The sequence below is a fragment of the Chenopodium quinoa genome, unplaced genomic scaffold (assembly GCF_001683475.1).
Source record: "Chenopodium quinoa cultivar QQ74 unplaced genomic scaffold, ASM168347v1, whole genome shotgun sequence".
Classification (NCBI taxonomy): Eukaryota; Viridiplantae; Streptophyta; class Magnoliopsida; order Caryophyllales; family Amaranthaceae; genus Chenopodium; species Chenopodium quinoa.
This window is the reverse complement of record NW_018744626.1, coordinates 2,879,725-2,896,995: the sequence shown is the minus strand read 5'-3', so window position 1 is coordinate 2,896,995 and position 17,271 is coordinate 2,879,725. Positions and strand designations below refer to the sequence as shown.

Genomic DNA, 17,271 nt, shown 5'->3' with positions numbered 1-17,271 from the left:
AACACTAGTCCCGAGTCCGTCGTCAAATTTGGAATCTAGTTCAATTAATGACGTACATAATAGCATTTTCATTATATTAAGTGAAAAAGTGTAAATGATACTTCTAGTTGATACAAGTCCATACAACATCCATTCATGCCTTTGTTTCTATATTTTAAAAAAATGGAGAAAAAGTCACAAATTTCATTGTCACTCTATTATGTATTTTCGTGGGATATATATTGGAGAGTAGGTAAACAATTACTAATATATAAGAGGACAATTACGACAATAACATTTTAACACAACACGATATATTAAAAGAAAATGCAACTACACTAGATAAGTAACACATATAGCTCAACTTATCTTTGACATTGCTACATAAATTTTAAGTACCAGTAATAATTAGTCATCCTTGTCGTATTTCACTTTAATACAAATTTAGCAATGTGAAAACCAACATGACTCAAAGCAAAAAGTAACGACATGTTTTTCAAACTGCTTGCTCATGTAGACATGGCAAAATTAACTCATATGGTCATCCTCATTAAACTATCCGAAACGTGAACTTTTACTTGAAAAAAACATATGGTTTGAGATAGAGTTAAATACCATTACTATGATAATCCATGGCAAAAAAAATGATCAACCAAACATTGGAATGGATGCTACTGGTTGATGCTACTGAGTAGCACCCATTCTAAAAGGCGCAACTAAGCACCCCCTTAATTGATTGTGACCAAATCCACACTAAACCATTTGGGCAACTGAGCCTATATCGATTCTAACAAGTTTGATGGCCCAAACATAAACTGAATTGAATTGAGCCGAGCTGAATAACTCATTTTGTCCTTTAATTGGGTTATGACTTATCACATATGGGGCCTGGGTAAGAACGAGAGCAGAGTCCAGGGAAAAAATGGGGGTTTGATCACCTCTAGTCCAGCAAAAGACGAAAGATAAAATTATTGTCCCGTAATTTGGGTTATGACTTATCACATTTAGCCATTTAGGAACAAGCCACTGAGCAAGATTTCTTGTGAATCTTGTTTATTATTAACAATAAATCATCATAAATAGTTTAGTTTATTTAAGTTTATACATTTGAACCTTCTAATAAGCTTTTCGAGTCAATCTTTTTACGTAGTAATTTAAGTTGTTACCATAAATGAAGCAAGGTGTCTGAACCAGCTCAAGTCTCGGTTAAGCTCTGCTTGAGTGAACTTCAACCTGAGACGTGAGAGAGTAGCTTCCAAGCAAGCTAGGCGCGTGATCACATCTAGCTAATATTCCAGTATCTGCAATACAAAATTACAAACCTTCCATCTCAGGTTTAGAAACATGCTGTGATAAAGAGCATTGTGTAAAAAAAGAACTTAGCTTTGCTCAAAAAAAAAAAAAAAAAAAAAAAAATCTAAGTTCCTTGAACGTACAGCCGATACAGGGGAATCTGATTTTTTCGTTTTCTTCTTATAATAGTGGATCTTCACAAGGGTACACCAGTTCTTTGACTACAAACTGAGTATAACTAACTGTTACCAGCTCTGTTTCCTGACTACACTAACACTTTTGCCCAAAATTTCTTTTACAGGAATCATGTACAAAGACTACAAGTGGTAAGAGAAAGCAATCAATTTCCGTTTCTGAATTCTACTTGCTTCATGGGTTGCAAACTCGTAGCAACATAGCCATGTTGCTAGGAAAAAGATCCCATTGTCTTGAACAACGTTGGAAAACCAGGTTGGGTGCATTGGAACAAATAGCTTTGGCTGTTTTCAGCCAAACAAATTTTGAATTGACCCTCAACATAATCGTGGAAGCCTGATTTGACTGACATTCAGCAGAACTCAAAACCTTGAAAAGTGGACAATTGAAATGGAGTCTCTTCCTTAAACCGTACTAGGCATAAGTTCCTTCTGTCTTCTCGAGATAGTATCTCTTTTATCATTGCTATGTTTCTCTTTCCTACCAGAGCCAATAGACGTCCTTGATAAAGGAAGAGGCAAAGGGGCATTGCTGAGTCTAATCACTTCGCCTGTCTCAGAATCACCAGAGTTTTGCTTAATTTCAGACAATAGCTGCTTAAGCTGGGTTGACTGGCTCACAATACGGCCTTTGTTCCAACCAGGGAAACTAAATTGGGATGATGGCAAAACATCCTTTAGAAAAGAATTAGCCACCTTTGCAACCGGAAAATTCTCTGCTACAGAGCTTTTCTCCATGTCTCCCCTTCTGCTAATGAAACAAAGGAAAAAGTTGTCATGAGGCAAAAGAGAACTGTATCATTCCAATCACATGCAACTTCTTATATGTCAAATCTAAATTAAGATAAAGGCAAGAATAAACAATGAGGCATATATTGAAGCCACAAGAGTAAACACTAATGAATACACAGGAATGAAATTAGCATTCCTTGTTTTAGCCTCTTCCTCGGGAGCAAAAGCCTAGATTTTAAGGGACCAACGTAATCTATTAACAAAATGAATTTCTTATTAAAAGCGGAAAAAAATTGGTCCACACTAACAAACACTTAAAGATCCACCATAGTACATGTGTATATATATTCAAAAAGGAGCAAAAGTTGAGGAATTCCTTCTGAGACACACTTGCATGATAAGGCAGACCAGCATGACAGCATAAGGCCATATGCCATTCTACATCCCTCTGTCTTTCATCAATTAAACGGCAACATAGAACTCAGCTGGGTCTATCCTCTATACATACTAAGTTCTGGCTGGAACTTCTAGGGTATCAGTGAAAAATCCAAAAAACACAAAAGAATGGCATTGCAATTTTGGTCAATGTGGCATCTATCTTTTTTGAATCTTAGGGGTCTAAGTATCATTAACAGCAGCACTTTACATCTTTCTTATAAATGAGAATTAGTTGTGCAAACGAACAGCTTTCCTCCAGTCAAATGCTGCACACTAAAGATTGACACAATGACATTGGCACGTGATCAGATTTATAGGCAATATACATACTATTTCCCCCTCTTCAACCATTTTATTTTTGTAATGTGTATATGACCTTTCTATATTCCTGAAATTAGTAACTAAAAAATTGTTGGTGGTTGAAAAATGTAATTCAGAAATCAATTTTACACCCTTAAGGAGTTCCATTATATCATGAGAAAACAGTCGTTCAAAAAGGGAAAGCTAGCAAAGTAATTTATACGAGCCTATTTCTTCCAACGATGAACTGCATCTTTACATATCAAAATATTGCCATAATTCATAGTAAATTAACATGGAAAGTCTCCCTTTTATTTATCGCTCTGGTAATTCAGCATTAAATCTGTAAATTTTGGGAAGTTGTATGCTTAATTTACTAGTAAGTTGATACTGTCCAAATTTCCATCAGCAAGTCACTGATAAGTTTTGAACCAAAATTAAACTTCTTGGTGCTACTCTTTGCTCGACAGAATAATGCATTTATATGTATGCTTGATGGAATTTGGTGAGCAAGAAAGTAAAAACAAAGGGCTCAGGTTTGCTTTAGGCTATGAAAGAGGAAAGTCAAGGGAGCTTACACTACAACAAGAGTTGCTAGTTGCGGAAGACTTGTCCCATCCTTGAACATCTTTACCATATCATTGAGCCAAACTGATATTGCTGCACATATGCCTCCAGGCCACATCCTGCACATTGATCACTTGAAGAATAAAAGGGGGGAAAGAAAAAAATATATAAAGGGTTCAACACGGTTTAATGTGATGTGTACCTATGTACATCAAGAGACCAGACCAACTTGTTGACACGAAACAATTCAGGAAAAAGTCCCCTTTTCGTTGCTTCTTTGAGTACCCTTGCTGCACGTGCCTCCTGGCCAAGCCACCAAAGCGCTTCTAAAAGAGTGTTGTAGAATTTCATTCCAAAGCCACAGCCTTCAGAATTAAGTTTGTCAAATACGTATTCTACCATCTGCCAGTTGGAGTCATCATCAAAATCTCCCTTGATCATCTGAGCAATCACTTGATGAATATTGGAAGTCTTGTGATTCAGCATTTCATTCAGCAATTCGTATGCATTGTTTAACCTGAATGGTTAAAAAGCTCGATTGAGACAATGTTTCTTAGAAGGATTAAAATATGTGGCATTGGAGATTTATGTTTGGCACTTGTGCTACAGTCTAAGGTTATAGGTAGAGCATAATATTTTGAGAAAAAATCAGAGCTTCTGATAGAGACAGATTGAAAGCAGCAAGTTTAATCCAGAATAGTATAAATCAAAGAACCACCAAAAATTTATCATAACTCAGTAAGAAACTGTCAGCAATACACTTTTATTTTTACAAAATTATTTTACCAAGCATATAATTACATTTTATTAGATAGAATCTAATCAACATTCCTATAATGTGACAATTTCAACAATAACTAACTTGAAAATTGTATATTAAAACTACGGAACCAAAGAAGACTTCTGTCTAACACATATTCCCCAATGTAAAACAATAGACTTTTACTTTCACTGAAGCACACTGTTAATCGTGATTAGTTCAGTCAGTATCAATCATTGATCATTAATTTTCAATATTAAATCAGCCTTTTCAAGTCATTTTCCCATGTTACAGACAGTAATACCTCTTACTTTTGACTGTGACGTGTGACTTTTCACGCATAACTTCGCTGAGGTCGATTGTATCACAATTTTTCGATATTTGATAAACGATGGTTTGGCTGAAGTAGAAAGAAAAATGCTACCAAGCTGAAACATGGTGTTGAGAGGTTTAGGCAGGTACATTGAGTAAGCCTTTTCTGCCAATAGAATGGAAAATTGGAAGTTTATTTTTGTAGGTTCACAACAATTCAGATCTTTGATTGTTTTTCTGGTAAAGAGTGGATCAAGGTAAATGATTTTTGGAGCAAGTGCTAAATTCATGCAACACCACTTTCTTTCTTAGATTTGGATGAATTGATACGACACTTTCTTTCTTAGATTTGCGGATAAATTGATACCCTTTCTGTTCCAAATGGCACCCAAAAAAAAAAAAAAAAAAAAAAAAAAGAAAAGAAATATACTTCATATGATAGCCTAGGGGACGTGGACTTTTTCTCTACCACTCCTTTCATAAATGGCTGAACTTGTGGTGTCTTATCGATATTTGATAAACGATGGTTTGGCTGAAGTAGAAAGAAAAATGCTACCAAGCTGAAACATGGTGTTGAGAGGTTTAGGCAGGTACATTGAGTAAGCCTTTTCTGCCAATAGAATGGGAAATTGGAAGTTTATTTTTGTAGGTTCACAACAATTCAGATCTTTGATTGTTTTTCTGGTAAAGAGTGGATCAAGGTAAATGATTTTTGGAGGAAGTGCTAAATTCATGCAACACCACTTTCTTTCTTAGATTTGGATGAATTGATACGACACTTTCTTTCTTAGATTTGTGGATAAATTGATACCCTTTCTGTTCCAAATGGCACCCAAAAAAAAAAAAAAAAAAAAAAAAAAAAAAAAAAAAAAAAAGAGAAGAAAAGAAATATACTTCATATGATAGCCTAGGGGACGTGGACTTTTTCTCTACCACTTCTTTCATAAATGGCTGAACTTGTGGTGTCTTATAGATAGCAAACTGAGATCATAGAAAGTACTTCCCCGGCTCCTTTTAAATCACAACATATTTCTCATGAAAAAGAAGCAAAATAATTGTAGCATTATTTATTTGGCCAATGATTCTTTCTATTTCTCCTGATCACACTCCTATTATATTTCTCAATCTCTCCTCATCAAATGGTATCTGATGATTGTGCATCCACTTCACGCATCGATTAATAAAAGAACAAAGGAAGTACTTTGTTTGATATCTAAGCTAAATGACTTTAACACATAATCTAATGCCATTTTCCTACAATCAAGGTTTCACCCAAAATATAAATAAAATAGAGCTACAATATCCCCATTTTTTTTCACCATCTTTCAGGTCCTTTATCTCTCACATTGCTGTTCAGAATCTTCTGAAATAAATCTTTTTGTACTACTGATTTCTTTGTAGGATCCCAAGTCTCTCAAGTATTAGGTCCCCAGAAGATGGTTACACTCAATTGGGGTGTGAGGAGTGTTTTGAGTCATTTTGGTCATAGTTGCTCTTGAAATAATTGTCAACAAAGACACCAGAGACATTCTGTATACATACATATTGAAAAGAAAAAAAAAAAAAAAAAGCTTCATGAGGATATCACTTCACTGTTCTCTGTATTAGATGTCAAAAAACTCATATATTGACAATATTTGCCTTAACTACCAGCTGTAGCATCAAAAAGTAGGTAATCAGGAAACTCAAATAAAAATCCTAAAAGATTTTGGGTTCCAAACACAATATTATAACCCATGCCTTTTGCAAAGGAAGTACTCTGAACTGTAAAATTTCACTGTTCTGATGATGAAGTTCAGAAGAAGAAGAGAAGAAGATAGGGAAGAAAGGGAAGCAAATCGAACAGTATACCTAATTCTCCTACATAAAAGTATATCAAATATTAGATTCCTCAAACCAGTTCATGATATCCTGGCAGCCCAACACTTCTGGAGGCATAACATTGTATGGTTCAAGCAGCAAAATTCTTTCACAATTGCTCTTAGACATGAAAAACTGAAAAGAAAAGGAGAATATTTATACCCGGAAGATTCTCCTATTCACAATGAGACTGACACTAATTTAGAAGTATCCTAGATTTGGCATTTGAAGTATCAATTAAAAAAGAGGAAGGGCAAAAGCTTCTTCCCCAAATTGTTTGCACGCAATTAAATTGACAAATAATACGGAGAGCAGTGAAGTGATATATGTAATGCCCAAATAGAACCAAATTTTAAAAGAGGTACATGTTGCGTATACAAAGCACATGAATCTCAGAATCTAGAGCAGGCTATTCTGGTGTTGATCTTGCAATGCAACATAATTTGAAACACAAAATTAATTAAAATGTTCACTGTTATGCCTGTAGGGGCTCTTTGGAGTTCAAGTATCATCCCATATGACCATATCTATTAATGTAATCACATACTTGAGGAAGAACTCAATTTCTGTTTCAACTGCCTAAAGGCTTAGTGATGGTTACAAGAATTACCTTTAAAGTATAGTATTGGCAAAACCATGTATGTTTTAGAGACTATATTTTCTTCACCTGTAGCTAAATCTAGCAAAACTAAGTGTTTAAGGACATAGGCACATAGCCGTGTCTAATATGGTGATAATTAAATCGGTGTAAGTATACGTCATTCTGCAGGCCCATATCAGTGAAACGTGTACAAGTATATTGTCTAGAAGGTGTGATCACTTTGCTAACTGAATTAATAGGGTGTCAAAAATTTCTATGAGATACATACTTTAAAACCAAGTCACAAAGAAGATGATAGCAAAAAAATCTGACCTGTCAGTTTTCGCATAGACCGCAAGCATCATGCAGTAGCACATCACGCTTGGTAGGATTCCGAATGCTTTGATCTCTTGAAACTGCTCTTCTGCCTCTTCAACAAGCCCAGCAAAGTAGTAAACACTTAAGACTGCCTCAAGTGTTTGCTCATTTGGGTCACATTTTGCACTGTCCATTTCAACATAGGCCTTTATGGCCTCCTCAAACTGACCTCCCTGTCTAAAACCTTCAATAACACCATTAAAAGAATCACTGTTCCTTCCTATGCCAGACTCAATCATCCTAGTCACGATTGCTCCTACCTCCCTATAAAGTCCACCCCTTGCATATGTGTGAATCAAAGAGTTAAAGGTTTCCAAAGTGGGCTTACTTCCCACCTCATTCATAGTGTTAAACGCAACAAGAGCTTCCTCATACAGCCCAGCTTGCCCATAAGCCTCAATAACACCAGTGTAGGCCTTAGCAGTTGGCACCAAGCCTTTTTCACTCATATGTAATAAAACCTCTTTTGCGTCCTGATACAACCCTCCTTTCCCACAAGCAAACACCAACCCTTCATAGGTCTCCATATTTGGCTCGACATTCTCCTCCACCATATCATGGAATAAAGTCACCACTTCCTTAAAATAACCACCCTCGCCAAAAACCTGTATAAGAATATTATAAGTTGCAGCATCTGGCTCAGTGTTGCTCACTTTCATCTCAAGGAAAAGGTCACGAACATCATCATACCTCCCTTGACCACCATACAAGTTCAACAAAATACTATAGGTACTCGCATTTGGCATGCAACCCGCTTCTTGCATCTGCCTAAACACCCCCATGGCCTCTTTAATGGATCCCTTATGTGCATAAGCTTCCAATAACACATTATACGAGGAAATATCAGGCATTTTACCACTCAGTTCCATCTCTTTCAAAAGTTCAGAAACCTTTCCAAGCTCACCTAACTTGCTAAATGTCTCAACAACATAGCTATATGTCGTTATATCAGGCAAAACTCCACTCTCATTCATAGTCCTAAACACCATCTCAGCCTCATCACCCAACCCTCTACTAGCACAAGCGCTAAGCAACGTGTTATAAGTCACGATATCAGGCTGAACCCCTTCATGCCTCATCTCAGCAAACAACCCCAACAACTCCTCCCAATCCAACCCACCCCTAGCACAAGAATTAATCACAGTATTATAAGTCAATATATTAGGAGCCACCCTCTCTTTCTTCATCCTATGCAACAACTTAAGGGCGGTCTCATACTGACCATTCCTACCATAAGCATTAATCAAAGCAGTATACGAAAACACGCTACGAGGTACACTATGAACAGGCATATCATCAAACACCTCATGACATTTCTCAAGCAACCCTTCTCTACCCAACACCCCAATGATTATAGTATATATATGTTCATTAGGTTTGCACCAAATTTGGCGCTGCATATATTTAAACAATCTTACGGATCTTTGCCAATCACCCCTTTGAGCAAATTCCTTAAAAACCAAAGCAAAATCATTAAGAGAAAGCTTACTTTTAAAGGCATCAAGACATCTAGCAATAGACCCTCTAGGAGGAAGACTACTCAACTTATTAATTAAAGTCTCGATATCATAACTATACTTACCCTTTTCAAGTGTGAATGATGGGTTGCCCAGAATTAGGTCTTTGGTTTTAGCTTTGAGCTTGAAATCGGAGGAGAGAGAGTACGGTTTTGAGAAAAAGGGGGATTTTTGGGGAAATAGTAATACTGGGTTTTGAGGGAAATTGGGAAATGGGTTTGGTTTAGAAGAGAGAAAAGGTTGAGAGGAGAGAGAAAGAGTGAAGGTTAGAGTTTTTAGCATGTTGGATTTGAATGAATTAGCATCAGAAATTGGGGAAATTGGGGTCGGAAAATTAGGGTTTATGAAGGGTTTTTGGTGGATGGATTGAAAATTGAAGTTGCAGAGAAAAGGGCGGAAGAAGAAGAAGAAGATGAAGATGAAAGGTAGAATTTGCAGAGGTAGTTTTGGATAACGATGACCGTTGGAAGGGGTGGCTAACTGTTATGCCCGCCCATTAATCTGTTACTCTATATTGAATTAAGCACTTAATTTTTCATTGTTACCGATTAAATTTATTTTTACTGATTTTTTTTTAATATATTTATTCTATAAAATTATTTAATTTTACTAATTTGGTCTTTTTTTTTTTGACAATCATTAAAAAATAAATCTATGACAAAATGTGCAACTCAGTATAATTAAGAGTTACGGAGTATGTACTTATGTATTACGTTTCTCGATTTTTATAGAAATGAAATTGATTTAACAGGATATTACCGGGTAATATTTTGAGGTGGAGAGAATAGGGCCTAATTTAAGGCCGATTCTCTTCGGCTTATTTTCAGTTCCGTTCAATTTAGCTTTAATAAGTTTAGTTCAGTTCTTAGACCATCCCCAATGGTGAGACTCAAGTTTGGGTATAAAAATACAAAATGAGTTGTTTTTTTACCTCCAATGGTGATATTATACACACTTCTCAATTTAACAACTCATGTAAATTCTAATTTTCTAATGGTGAGACTTTCTAAAGTATACAAATATCACTTTCAATTTATGGTCCACCAAATCCATTTCTTTTTTCTTTTGGGAAGGAGTTGTTTTCTAATTTGTATTTATTTTTAAAAAGAAAAGGTAAAACTTAAATATATAACAAAATATGGAGTATATTAAAATATTGACAACAGACCCACATCTTTTGTCAAAAGAAACTCAAAGTTGAGTATCTAAACCTAACAACTTTCTTTTGGATTTGCTAAGTTTAGATACCAACTTATTGGTATACATTGCAAAAAATACTCTCTCTCTCTCTTAAAAATACTCACTTGAGTCTCACCATTGGAGATTGTATTATCTTTAATTTCATTCTCTCATAAAATATATATTCAGTTCAGTTCAGCTTCAATAAATTCAATTTAACTCCAATAAGTTCAGTTCAGTTCAGTCAATCAGAACAGGCCCTTAGGGTCTATTTTTTTTTCAGCTTAATTTCAGTTTAGCTCCTAATTTTCTTCTCTCATAAATAATTCATTTCAACTCTATTCAGTTCAATTCATTTCTGTAAATCAGATTAGGCCCTTAAACTCCTTAAGGCTGTTACATCGAAATGGCTTAAACTTTATTTGTTCTAAGACTAGTACATAATTAAAGTTTGAGCATCTATGTTTTTTTTCATGCTTTAATTTAAGTTATTGAATGGAAATCCAATGAGTTTAAGGGATATGGTAGTATAATTAATTTGCATTGGTAGAAGATGATAACTATTCAAGTTGAAAGAGTATAAAATCAAAGGATAAAGAATTAAGAAATTGCCTATGTGTCAAAAGAAAAAGTTAGAACAATGAAAAACAAAGATGATATACTTATGTGACATTCTAAATTTCTTTCGTATTCCCCTTTTCTAATACGTAGTATAAGTTGTGTAGATATTGATTTGGTGATATAGAACACTGAACTTTGATTATGGCGGGCTATAAAGATGGTCGTATTGTAAATTTTCTTAGTGTTATTTTAATTTTTAAAATTTATTTTTTCTTCTTAGCTTGTTGAATTATTTCCTAAATTATAAAATGACTAAAGAAAATGAAAATTTAAAATCCCTAGCATTTTTTTTAATTTTATTTTTTCAAAAATGTAATAATTCTAATGGCTACCCTAACGTTCCGGCAGTGATGTATCTCACATTTCCACACATATTGGTTCTCAACAAGTAATGCACAACCCTATATTTCTTTTCTTTAAAAAAAAAACAAAAAAAAAAAAAAAAAAAAAAAAAAACAATCAATTTCTATAAGCTTTCTTACTTTTTCTAATGAGAAACCAACTTTTTGCATGAAGATTAAATAACGAAAAGCTTGGTAATTATATTGCAAAAAGAGAATTTGGAGAGGTAAGTTAATAATAAAGTTATTATAAACCAACTGGTGGATTGCATTGTTCTAAATTTTCTTTAAATCATAGAAATTTTATTAATGATTACAATTAGATATTCATCAAGCTAAGCTTGTAACATTACAATTAGATGTTCATCAAGCTAAGCTTGTAACATTATGTACACCCAAAAGAGTGTAAATTTGCAGTTATTATGTGACAAATCCTCTTGTTTCTTTCACTTAATTTGGAAAAATTGATCCGAAATTAACCAATTGAAAATTTGTTGATTTCTTGCTATAAGTTATAAGATCCTATGATTTTTTTTCCCCACTTATAGCTAGCTTTGAATTGTACAATTTTAATTTGCATTGATCCTTAGCTTTGTGAAGAAGCATGGATGATTCATTGTCAATGGAAGGATCTCAACATGGCCAAGGCACGGAATTTGTGCCTTTTCAAACGACTCAGGAATCACTAGAAAATCTATTGCTACATGGGCATCTAGACATTTGGGTGAAGGAGGCTAAAAAACTTCCTAACATGGATCAAATTCATAAAACCATGTCCGGTTTATTTGGGGGACGATTATCAATGCTAAAATCCCATGGAACAAGTGATCCATATGTCACGGTATCCATAGCTGGTGCAATAATAGCGCGAACTTTTGTTATACCAGATAACGAAAACCCAATGTGGATGCAACATTTTTTTGTCCCTGTGGCACATACCGCCCCTGAATTACATTTTGTAGTTAAAGACGACGATGTAGTAGGGTCCGAGATCATAGGAGTCGTCGGTATTCCTACTAAGCAATTGCTTTTAGGGGGAGAAAATAGAAGGGACTTTCCCTATAATGAAAGGAAAAGGTAAACCTTGGGAAAGTGGAGCTAAGTTAAGTGTTTCAATTCAGTACACCCCTGTACAAAAAATGAACTTGTACCACTTAGGTGTTGGTAACGGACCCGAATATAACGGTGTTCCTAACACATATTTTCCTCTAAGAAAAGGAAATAAGGTTACTCTTTACCAAGATGCTCATTATGAAGATGGTATGCTTCCTGATATAAAGCTTGATTATGACAAAGATTTTGTTCATGGGAAATTTTGGCATGATGTATTCAATGCTATTTCGAATGCTCGACATTTGGTCTATCTAACGGGGTGGTCAGTTGTTCACAATGTTAGACTTGTTTGCGATGATCCTAACTTATCTAGTGTTACATTGGGAGATCTTTTGAAAGGAAAAGCACAAGAGGGTGTACGAGTTTTGGTCCTTGTTTGGGATGATCCTACTTCTAGGAAATTTTTTCATCGTACTACTGTAAGTTGATTCTTTCAATTCATATACTCCGTATTATCCAATCATTTTACTTTAACACTTTGTTCATGATATATTTACCTTAATTTATTATACTTCTGATTATACTTATACGACTTTGTTCTATAAATATACTAATACGTAGTAGTATGTAACAAAATTATCGATTTTCATGATTATGTTATTCATGGTATGATTCTTTATTATAATATCGATGTTTGTAGGAAGGCATGTTAGCAACTGAAGATGAAGTGACTTACAAATTTTTCAAGGGATCATCAGTTCACGTAGTACTATGCCCACGATCTGGTGGGAAAGGGCATAGTTTGATCGGAAAACAGGTACTTTTTAAACTTACTAACATTGAATTCCATTTATTTTGTACAAAGATGTTTAATCAAGTCAATTTTAACTAGAATGTTTTATGTATATATGTTTAATTGTTTATGATGGTTAGGAAGCTGGAGCAATTTACACTCATCACCAAAAAACAGTTATCGTCGATGCTGATGCAGGTGAACATAAGCGAAAACTCATTGCTTTTGTGGGAGGACTTGACCTATGTAAGGGGCGTTATGATACCCCGGAGCACTCTTTGTTTAGAACGTTACAAACTGTACACGACGATGACTATCATAACCCCAATATTGCTGTAATTATTCGATCTATACCACTTATACTTAGTTGTTGGCTGATTCACTTGGCTTGTTTAATTTGACGAGTTGATAATAATTTTACAATCCTTGTAGGGTTCAATGAATGGATGTCCTAGAGAGTCGTGGCATGATTTGCACTGTCAAATCGACGGTCCAACAGTATATGACATTTTAACCAACTTTCAAGAGCGTTGGTTAAAGTCTTCACCTCGAGGGATTAAAAAGCTTAAAAGAGCTTATGATGATCATCTAATTCACATAGATAAGGTTCCTAATATTATTGGACAATTAGATGCTAATCACACCTGCAACAACAATGATGATGATGATATGGAGTCTTGGCATGTTCAAGTACATTAATTACTTCACTTACAAATTGCTTAAAGTTTCTTAATAATGTATGATATATAACTTTAATTATAATTGTATTTATGATGATTATCTAGGTCTTTCGATCGATAGACTCCAATTCTGTAAAAGGGTTTCCTAAGGATCCTAAAGACGGACCACAAATGGTTAGATTCTTCTCTTTGACCTATTGTTCATATATACTCCCTTCATTTTGTAACACGTGACACACAAAATTTTTGAGGTTTAAGTTTAGGATATTGTCACTAATCATTATTTTGTGTTTTATGATGGCGCAAAATCTTTATTGTGGGAAAAATGTACTGATAGACATGAGCATACATACAGCATACGTACATGCAATTCGATCTGCCCAACATTTCATTTACATTGAGAATCAATATTTCTTGGGCTCCTCATTTAATTGGGATTCCCACAAGGGCTTAGGTATGATGAGATATTATTATTGAAATTCTTTTCATCTCAAATTAAATTTCCGCGTCTAAATTTGACATGTTAACTACCAATAATAAAATATCTTTAAAAAAATGCTTCATATTATTAATGTTGAAAATAATTAAATACAGAGATAGGGAGGTAACCTTTAAGAATTAGACAAAAAAATTATCAATTACGATAAATATTTTTTGTTAATAGAGTAAATAAACTAATCTTGCGCTTTAATTGTTAGTTTAATCGATCTTTTGATCGAGTTCATTCTCTTATATAATGTTAATTAGAGCCAACATGGTATTAAGTATGGGGAGTTTAATTATGCATCCACATGTTAATATAATCGTATTATTCTTAATCAGGTGTCTTGTCATTTGTATTTGTGTTCTTATTACTATTCGCAATTCAATGCAGGTGCAAATAATTTGATACCTACTGAGATTGCACTTAAAATTGCTGAAAAGATAAAAGCAGATGAAAGATTTGTTGCATATATTGTTCTTCCTATGTGGCCAGAAGGTGATCCAAAAAGTCTTGCCATGCAAAGGATTCTTTATTGGCAAGTAAGTAAAGATTCACAAATTTTATTGATATGCATTCTTAATTAAATTATGGCACATTAAGGATTTTGGAATTTGATCTTCTACTCACAAACTCATAGGGGGATCTTCTCTAACTAAGAATTGAATCATCACGAAATTTTTTTGGGAACTCGAGGCTTTCTCATTTTCGAAATCCTATTACGTATCTAATATTGCACCTTGTTATTGTGCTAAATCCATAATGGATAGACACATGTCTTTGTAGTTTTGGGTTGCCGCATCATGCTTCCCCAAGCTAAATCATTTAAGTTACTATCTCTACAATGACAAGTTACTTCCTTTTGTAATCTTATTACGTCCCACATGATCATATGCTAAAAAAATCCAAATCATTTTTATTGTCTTGGGTAGAGTGAAACTACATAGCTTTGTAAAGTTACGTAGCTCACCAAAGCTACAAGCTTTGTAGCTAGGAGTAATTTGGGTCAGCCGGTCAGGTTCGGGTCAGTTTTCGAGTTATGCTTAGAGACTACTAAAAATAGTGTAAAACTTAATATTATTACGAAATATAAAGTTTGGGTCAAATTGGGTCGAATTTAGGTTCGGGTCGGATCGGGTTCGGGTTTCTTTAGGTAATTTTAGGTCGGGTTCGGGTCGGGTCAAGGGTTGCCATCCCTACTTGTAGCTCCATAATGGCTAGCTTTTAGCTCTAAGTATTTAGAAATTGCTAGTAAATTCAATTCTTATATATGCACGATTATTGTGGATGCTGTAATAAAGCTATAGTTGAAATACAAGGTGGCCCCTTCCATAATGTTTTCAATAACGAAACCTAAGTCGTTTTCATGCCACATATATAACTCTTTATTTAACATTAAGAAAGTTAAATTACCATTTTTACAAAAATACTTTCCCTAAAGATGTTTTTGATTGACATGTTATCTTCATCAATGAACCTAAGTGATCAAGCAACAGATGTTTGACATGCATGCTATCTTGATGAACCTAAAATATTTTTAATCTTTGTCTCTTATACACGGTTGAATACAAGTTTAATAATTTTTTGAGAATAATGCATATATGTTGTTGTAATAGTTGACATCTTATACTCTATTCTTCATTCATCTCACACGGTTATTAAATTTGTTTATATGAATTGTAGTACAAGACAATGCAAATGATGTATCAAATAATTTATAAGGCATTGGTTGAGAAAGGTTTAGAGAACAATTACGAGCCTCAAGACTTCTTGATTTTTTTCTGCCTCGGCAATAGAGAGATTTCAGATGATAATAGTGTACCAAGCGGAAGTGTAAATACTCCATAGGTTGATTTTTCATAACAACACATAATACACTCTCTTAAATTCTTTCTTTGAGTTTTCATCCTTGTTAGTGAATTTTTTTTTTTACATAGGCATTTTTGAAGAAGAATCGACGATTTATGATATATGTTCATTCAAAAGGCATGATAGTGGATGATGAGTATGTGATAATGGGTTATGCGAACATCAACCAACGATCAATGGAAGGTACTCGAGACACTGAAATCGCAATGGGTGCTTATCAACCTCACTATACTTGGGCCTCAAGGAATTCCCGGCCACATGGACAGGTAAAAGTTTTTTTTACGCATTATTTGGTAACCTTGTTGATGAATAATACTTAGATTCTGTTCTCATACGATTATTTTCAGTTCAACTTTAATAAGTTCAGTTCAGTTCAGTCAATGAGAACAGACTCTTAATTAGTTTGAGCAAATAGAACATGTTTAATGTGAGAATTTGTACTTGCAGATATATGGATACCGAATGTCACTTTGGGCAGAGCATCTAGGAACGATTGAGGGTTGTTTTATGCGTCCAGAGAGCCTAGAGTGTGTTAGACGAGTAAGAATATTAGGAGAACAAAATTGGATTCAATTTTCAATTGATGAAGTCACAGAGATGAAAGGACACCTTCTTAAGTACCCTTTGAAAGTTGATAGATGGGGCAGGGTTAGCCCTCTTCCTGGGTCTGAGAAATTCCCAGATTTAGGTGGCAAGGTTATGGGCACATTTTCAGGCATCCAAGAAAATCTTACCATTTAATCAAAAGGGTTTACTCGTGAAAATTCTACTCGTAATAGTGTTAGAAACTTACTGTAAGCAATTTTGATTATGATACTTATTCAATTTGTCATTGAGCTTTCAAATGAACTTTGGTCTTGTTTAATGTTGATAACGCACCAAGTTGAGAGCGTAGATGAATTAATTACTTTAATTGCTGTTGCATTGCAAAAACCTTAGAAAGCTTAATTTTTTATATTCACTAGTGTGACTAACGTGTACCATACCTAGCCATGTTTAAGGAGTTTTGAGTTCTTGTTGTATTAATGAGAGAAAATATGTAAATTCTACCTCCGGTACATATTATTTGCCACGTTTAGACATTTTTCTCTCTACTTTATGTCAAATCATTGCAAATAATATGTAACGAAGGTAGTAAAATTCATCATATACCCTCGAGTTTTCACAAAAATACATCATATACCATTGATGACTAATGATTGTTAACTTTTGTCAATTATTAGGGTCAATTATGACCCGAAACTACCCTAAATACATTCCTAAATTTCTTTTTCTCATCCTCAAAATCGATTGTATGGATATGAATTTTGAGATTTGGAGTGGTTTAGGGATTGGACAAAGGAG

The 17,271-nt window shown here is 34.4% G+C and overlaps 1 protein-coding gene and 1 pseudogene across 2 annotated transcripts; one reads left to right on the top strand and one right to left on the bottom strand.

Annotated features, from left to right (window-relative positions):
* Positions 1-1,370: 1,370 nt before the first annotated feature.
* LOC110700483 (pentatricopeptide repeat-containing protein At1g74850, chloroplastic-like) lies at positions 1,371-9,579 on the bottom strand. 2 transcript variants are annotated; one of them, XM_021878028.1, is made up of 4 exons: positions 7,349-9,579; positions 3,706-4,020; positions 3,515-3,622; positions 1,371-2,217 (listed from the first exon to the last, which is right to left on the bottom strand). In XM_021878028.1, the coding sequence occupies exons 1-4, from the start codon at positions 9,190-9,192 to the stop codon at positions 1,872-1,874; spliced, it is 2,613 nt and encodes an 870-aa protein (XP_021733720.1). In that variant the 5' UTR covers positions 9,193-9,579; the 3' UTR covers positions 1,371-1,871. The 2 variants fall into 2 exon arrangements, with proteins under 2 accessions (XP_021733720.1, XP_021733721.1); XM_021878029.1 differs by having other exon boundaries at positions 1,371-2,214; positions 7,349-9,576.
* A 2,076-nt stretch (positions 9,580-11,655) lies between these two features.
* On the top strand, positions 11,656-16,668 carry LOC110700785 (annotated as a pseudogene).
* The last annotated feature ends 603 nt before the right edge of the window (positions 16,669-17,271 follow it).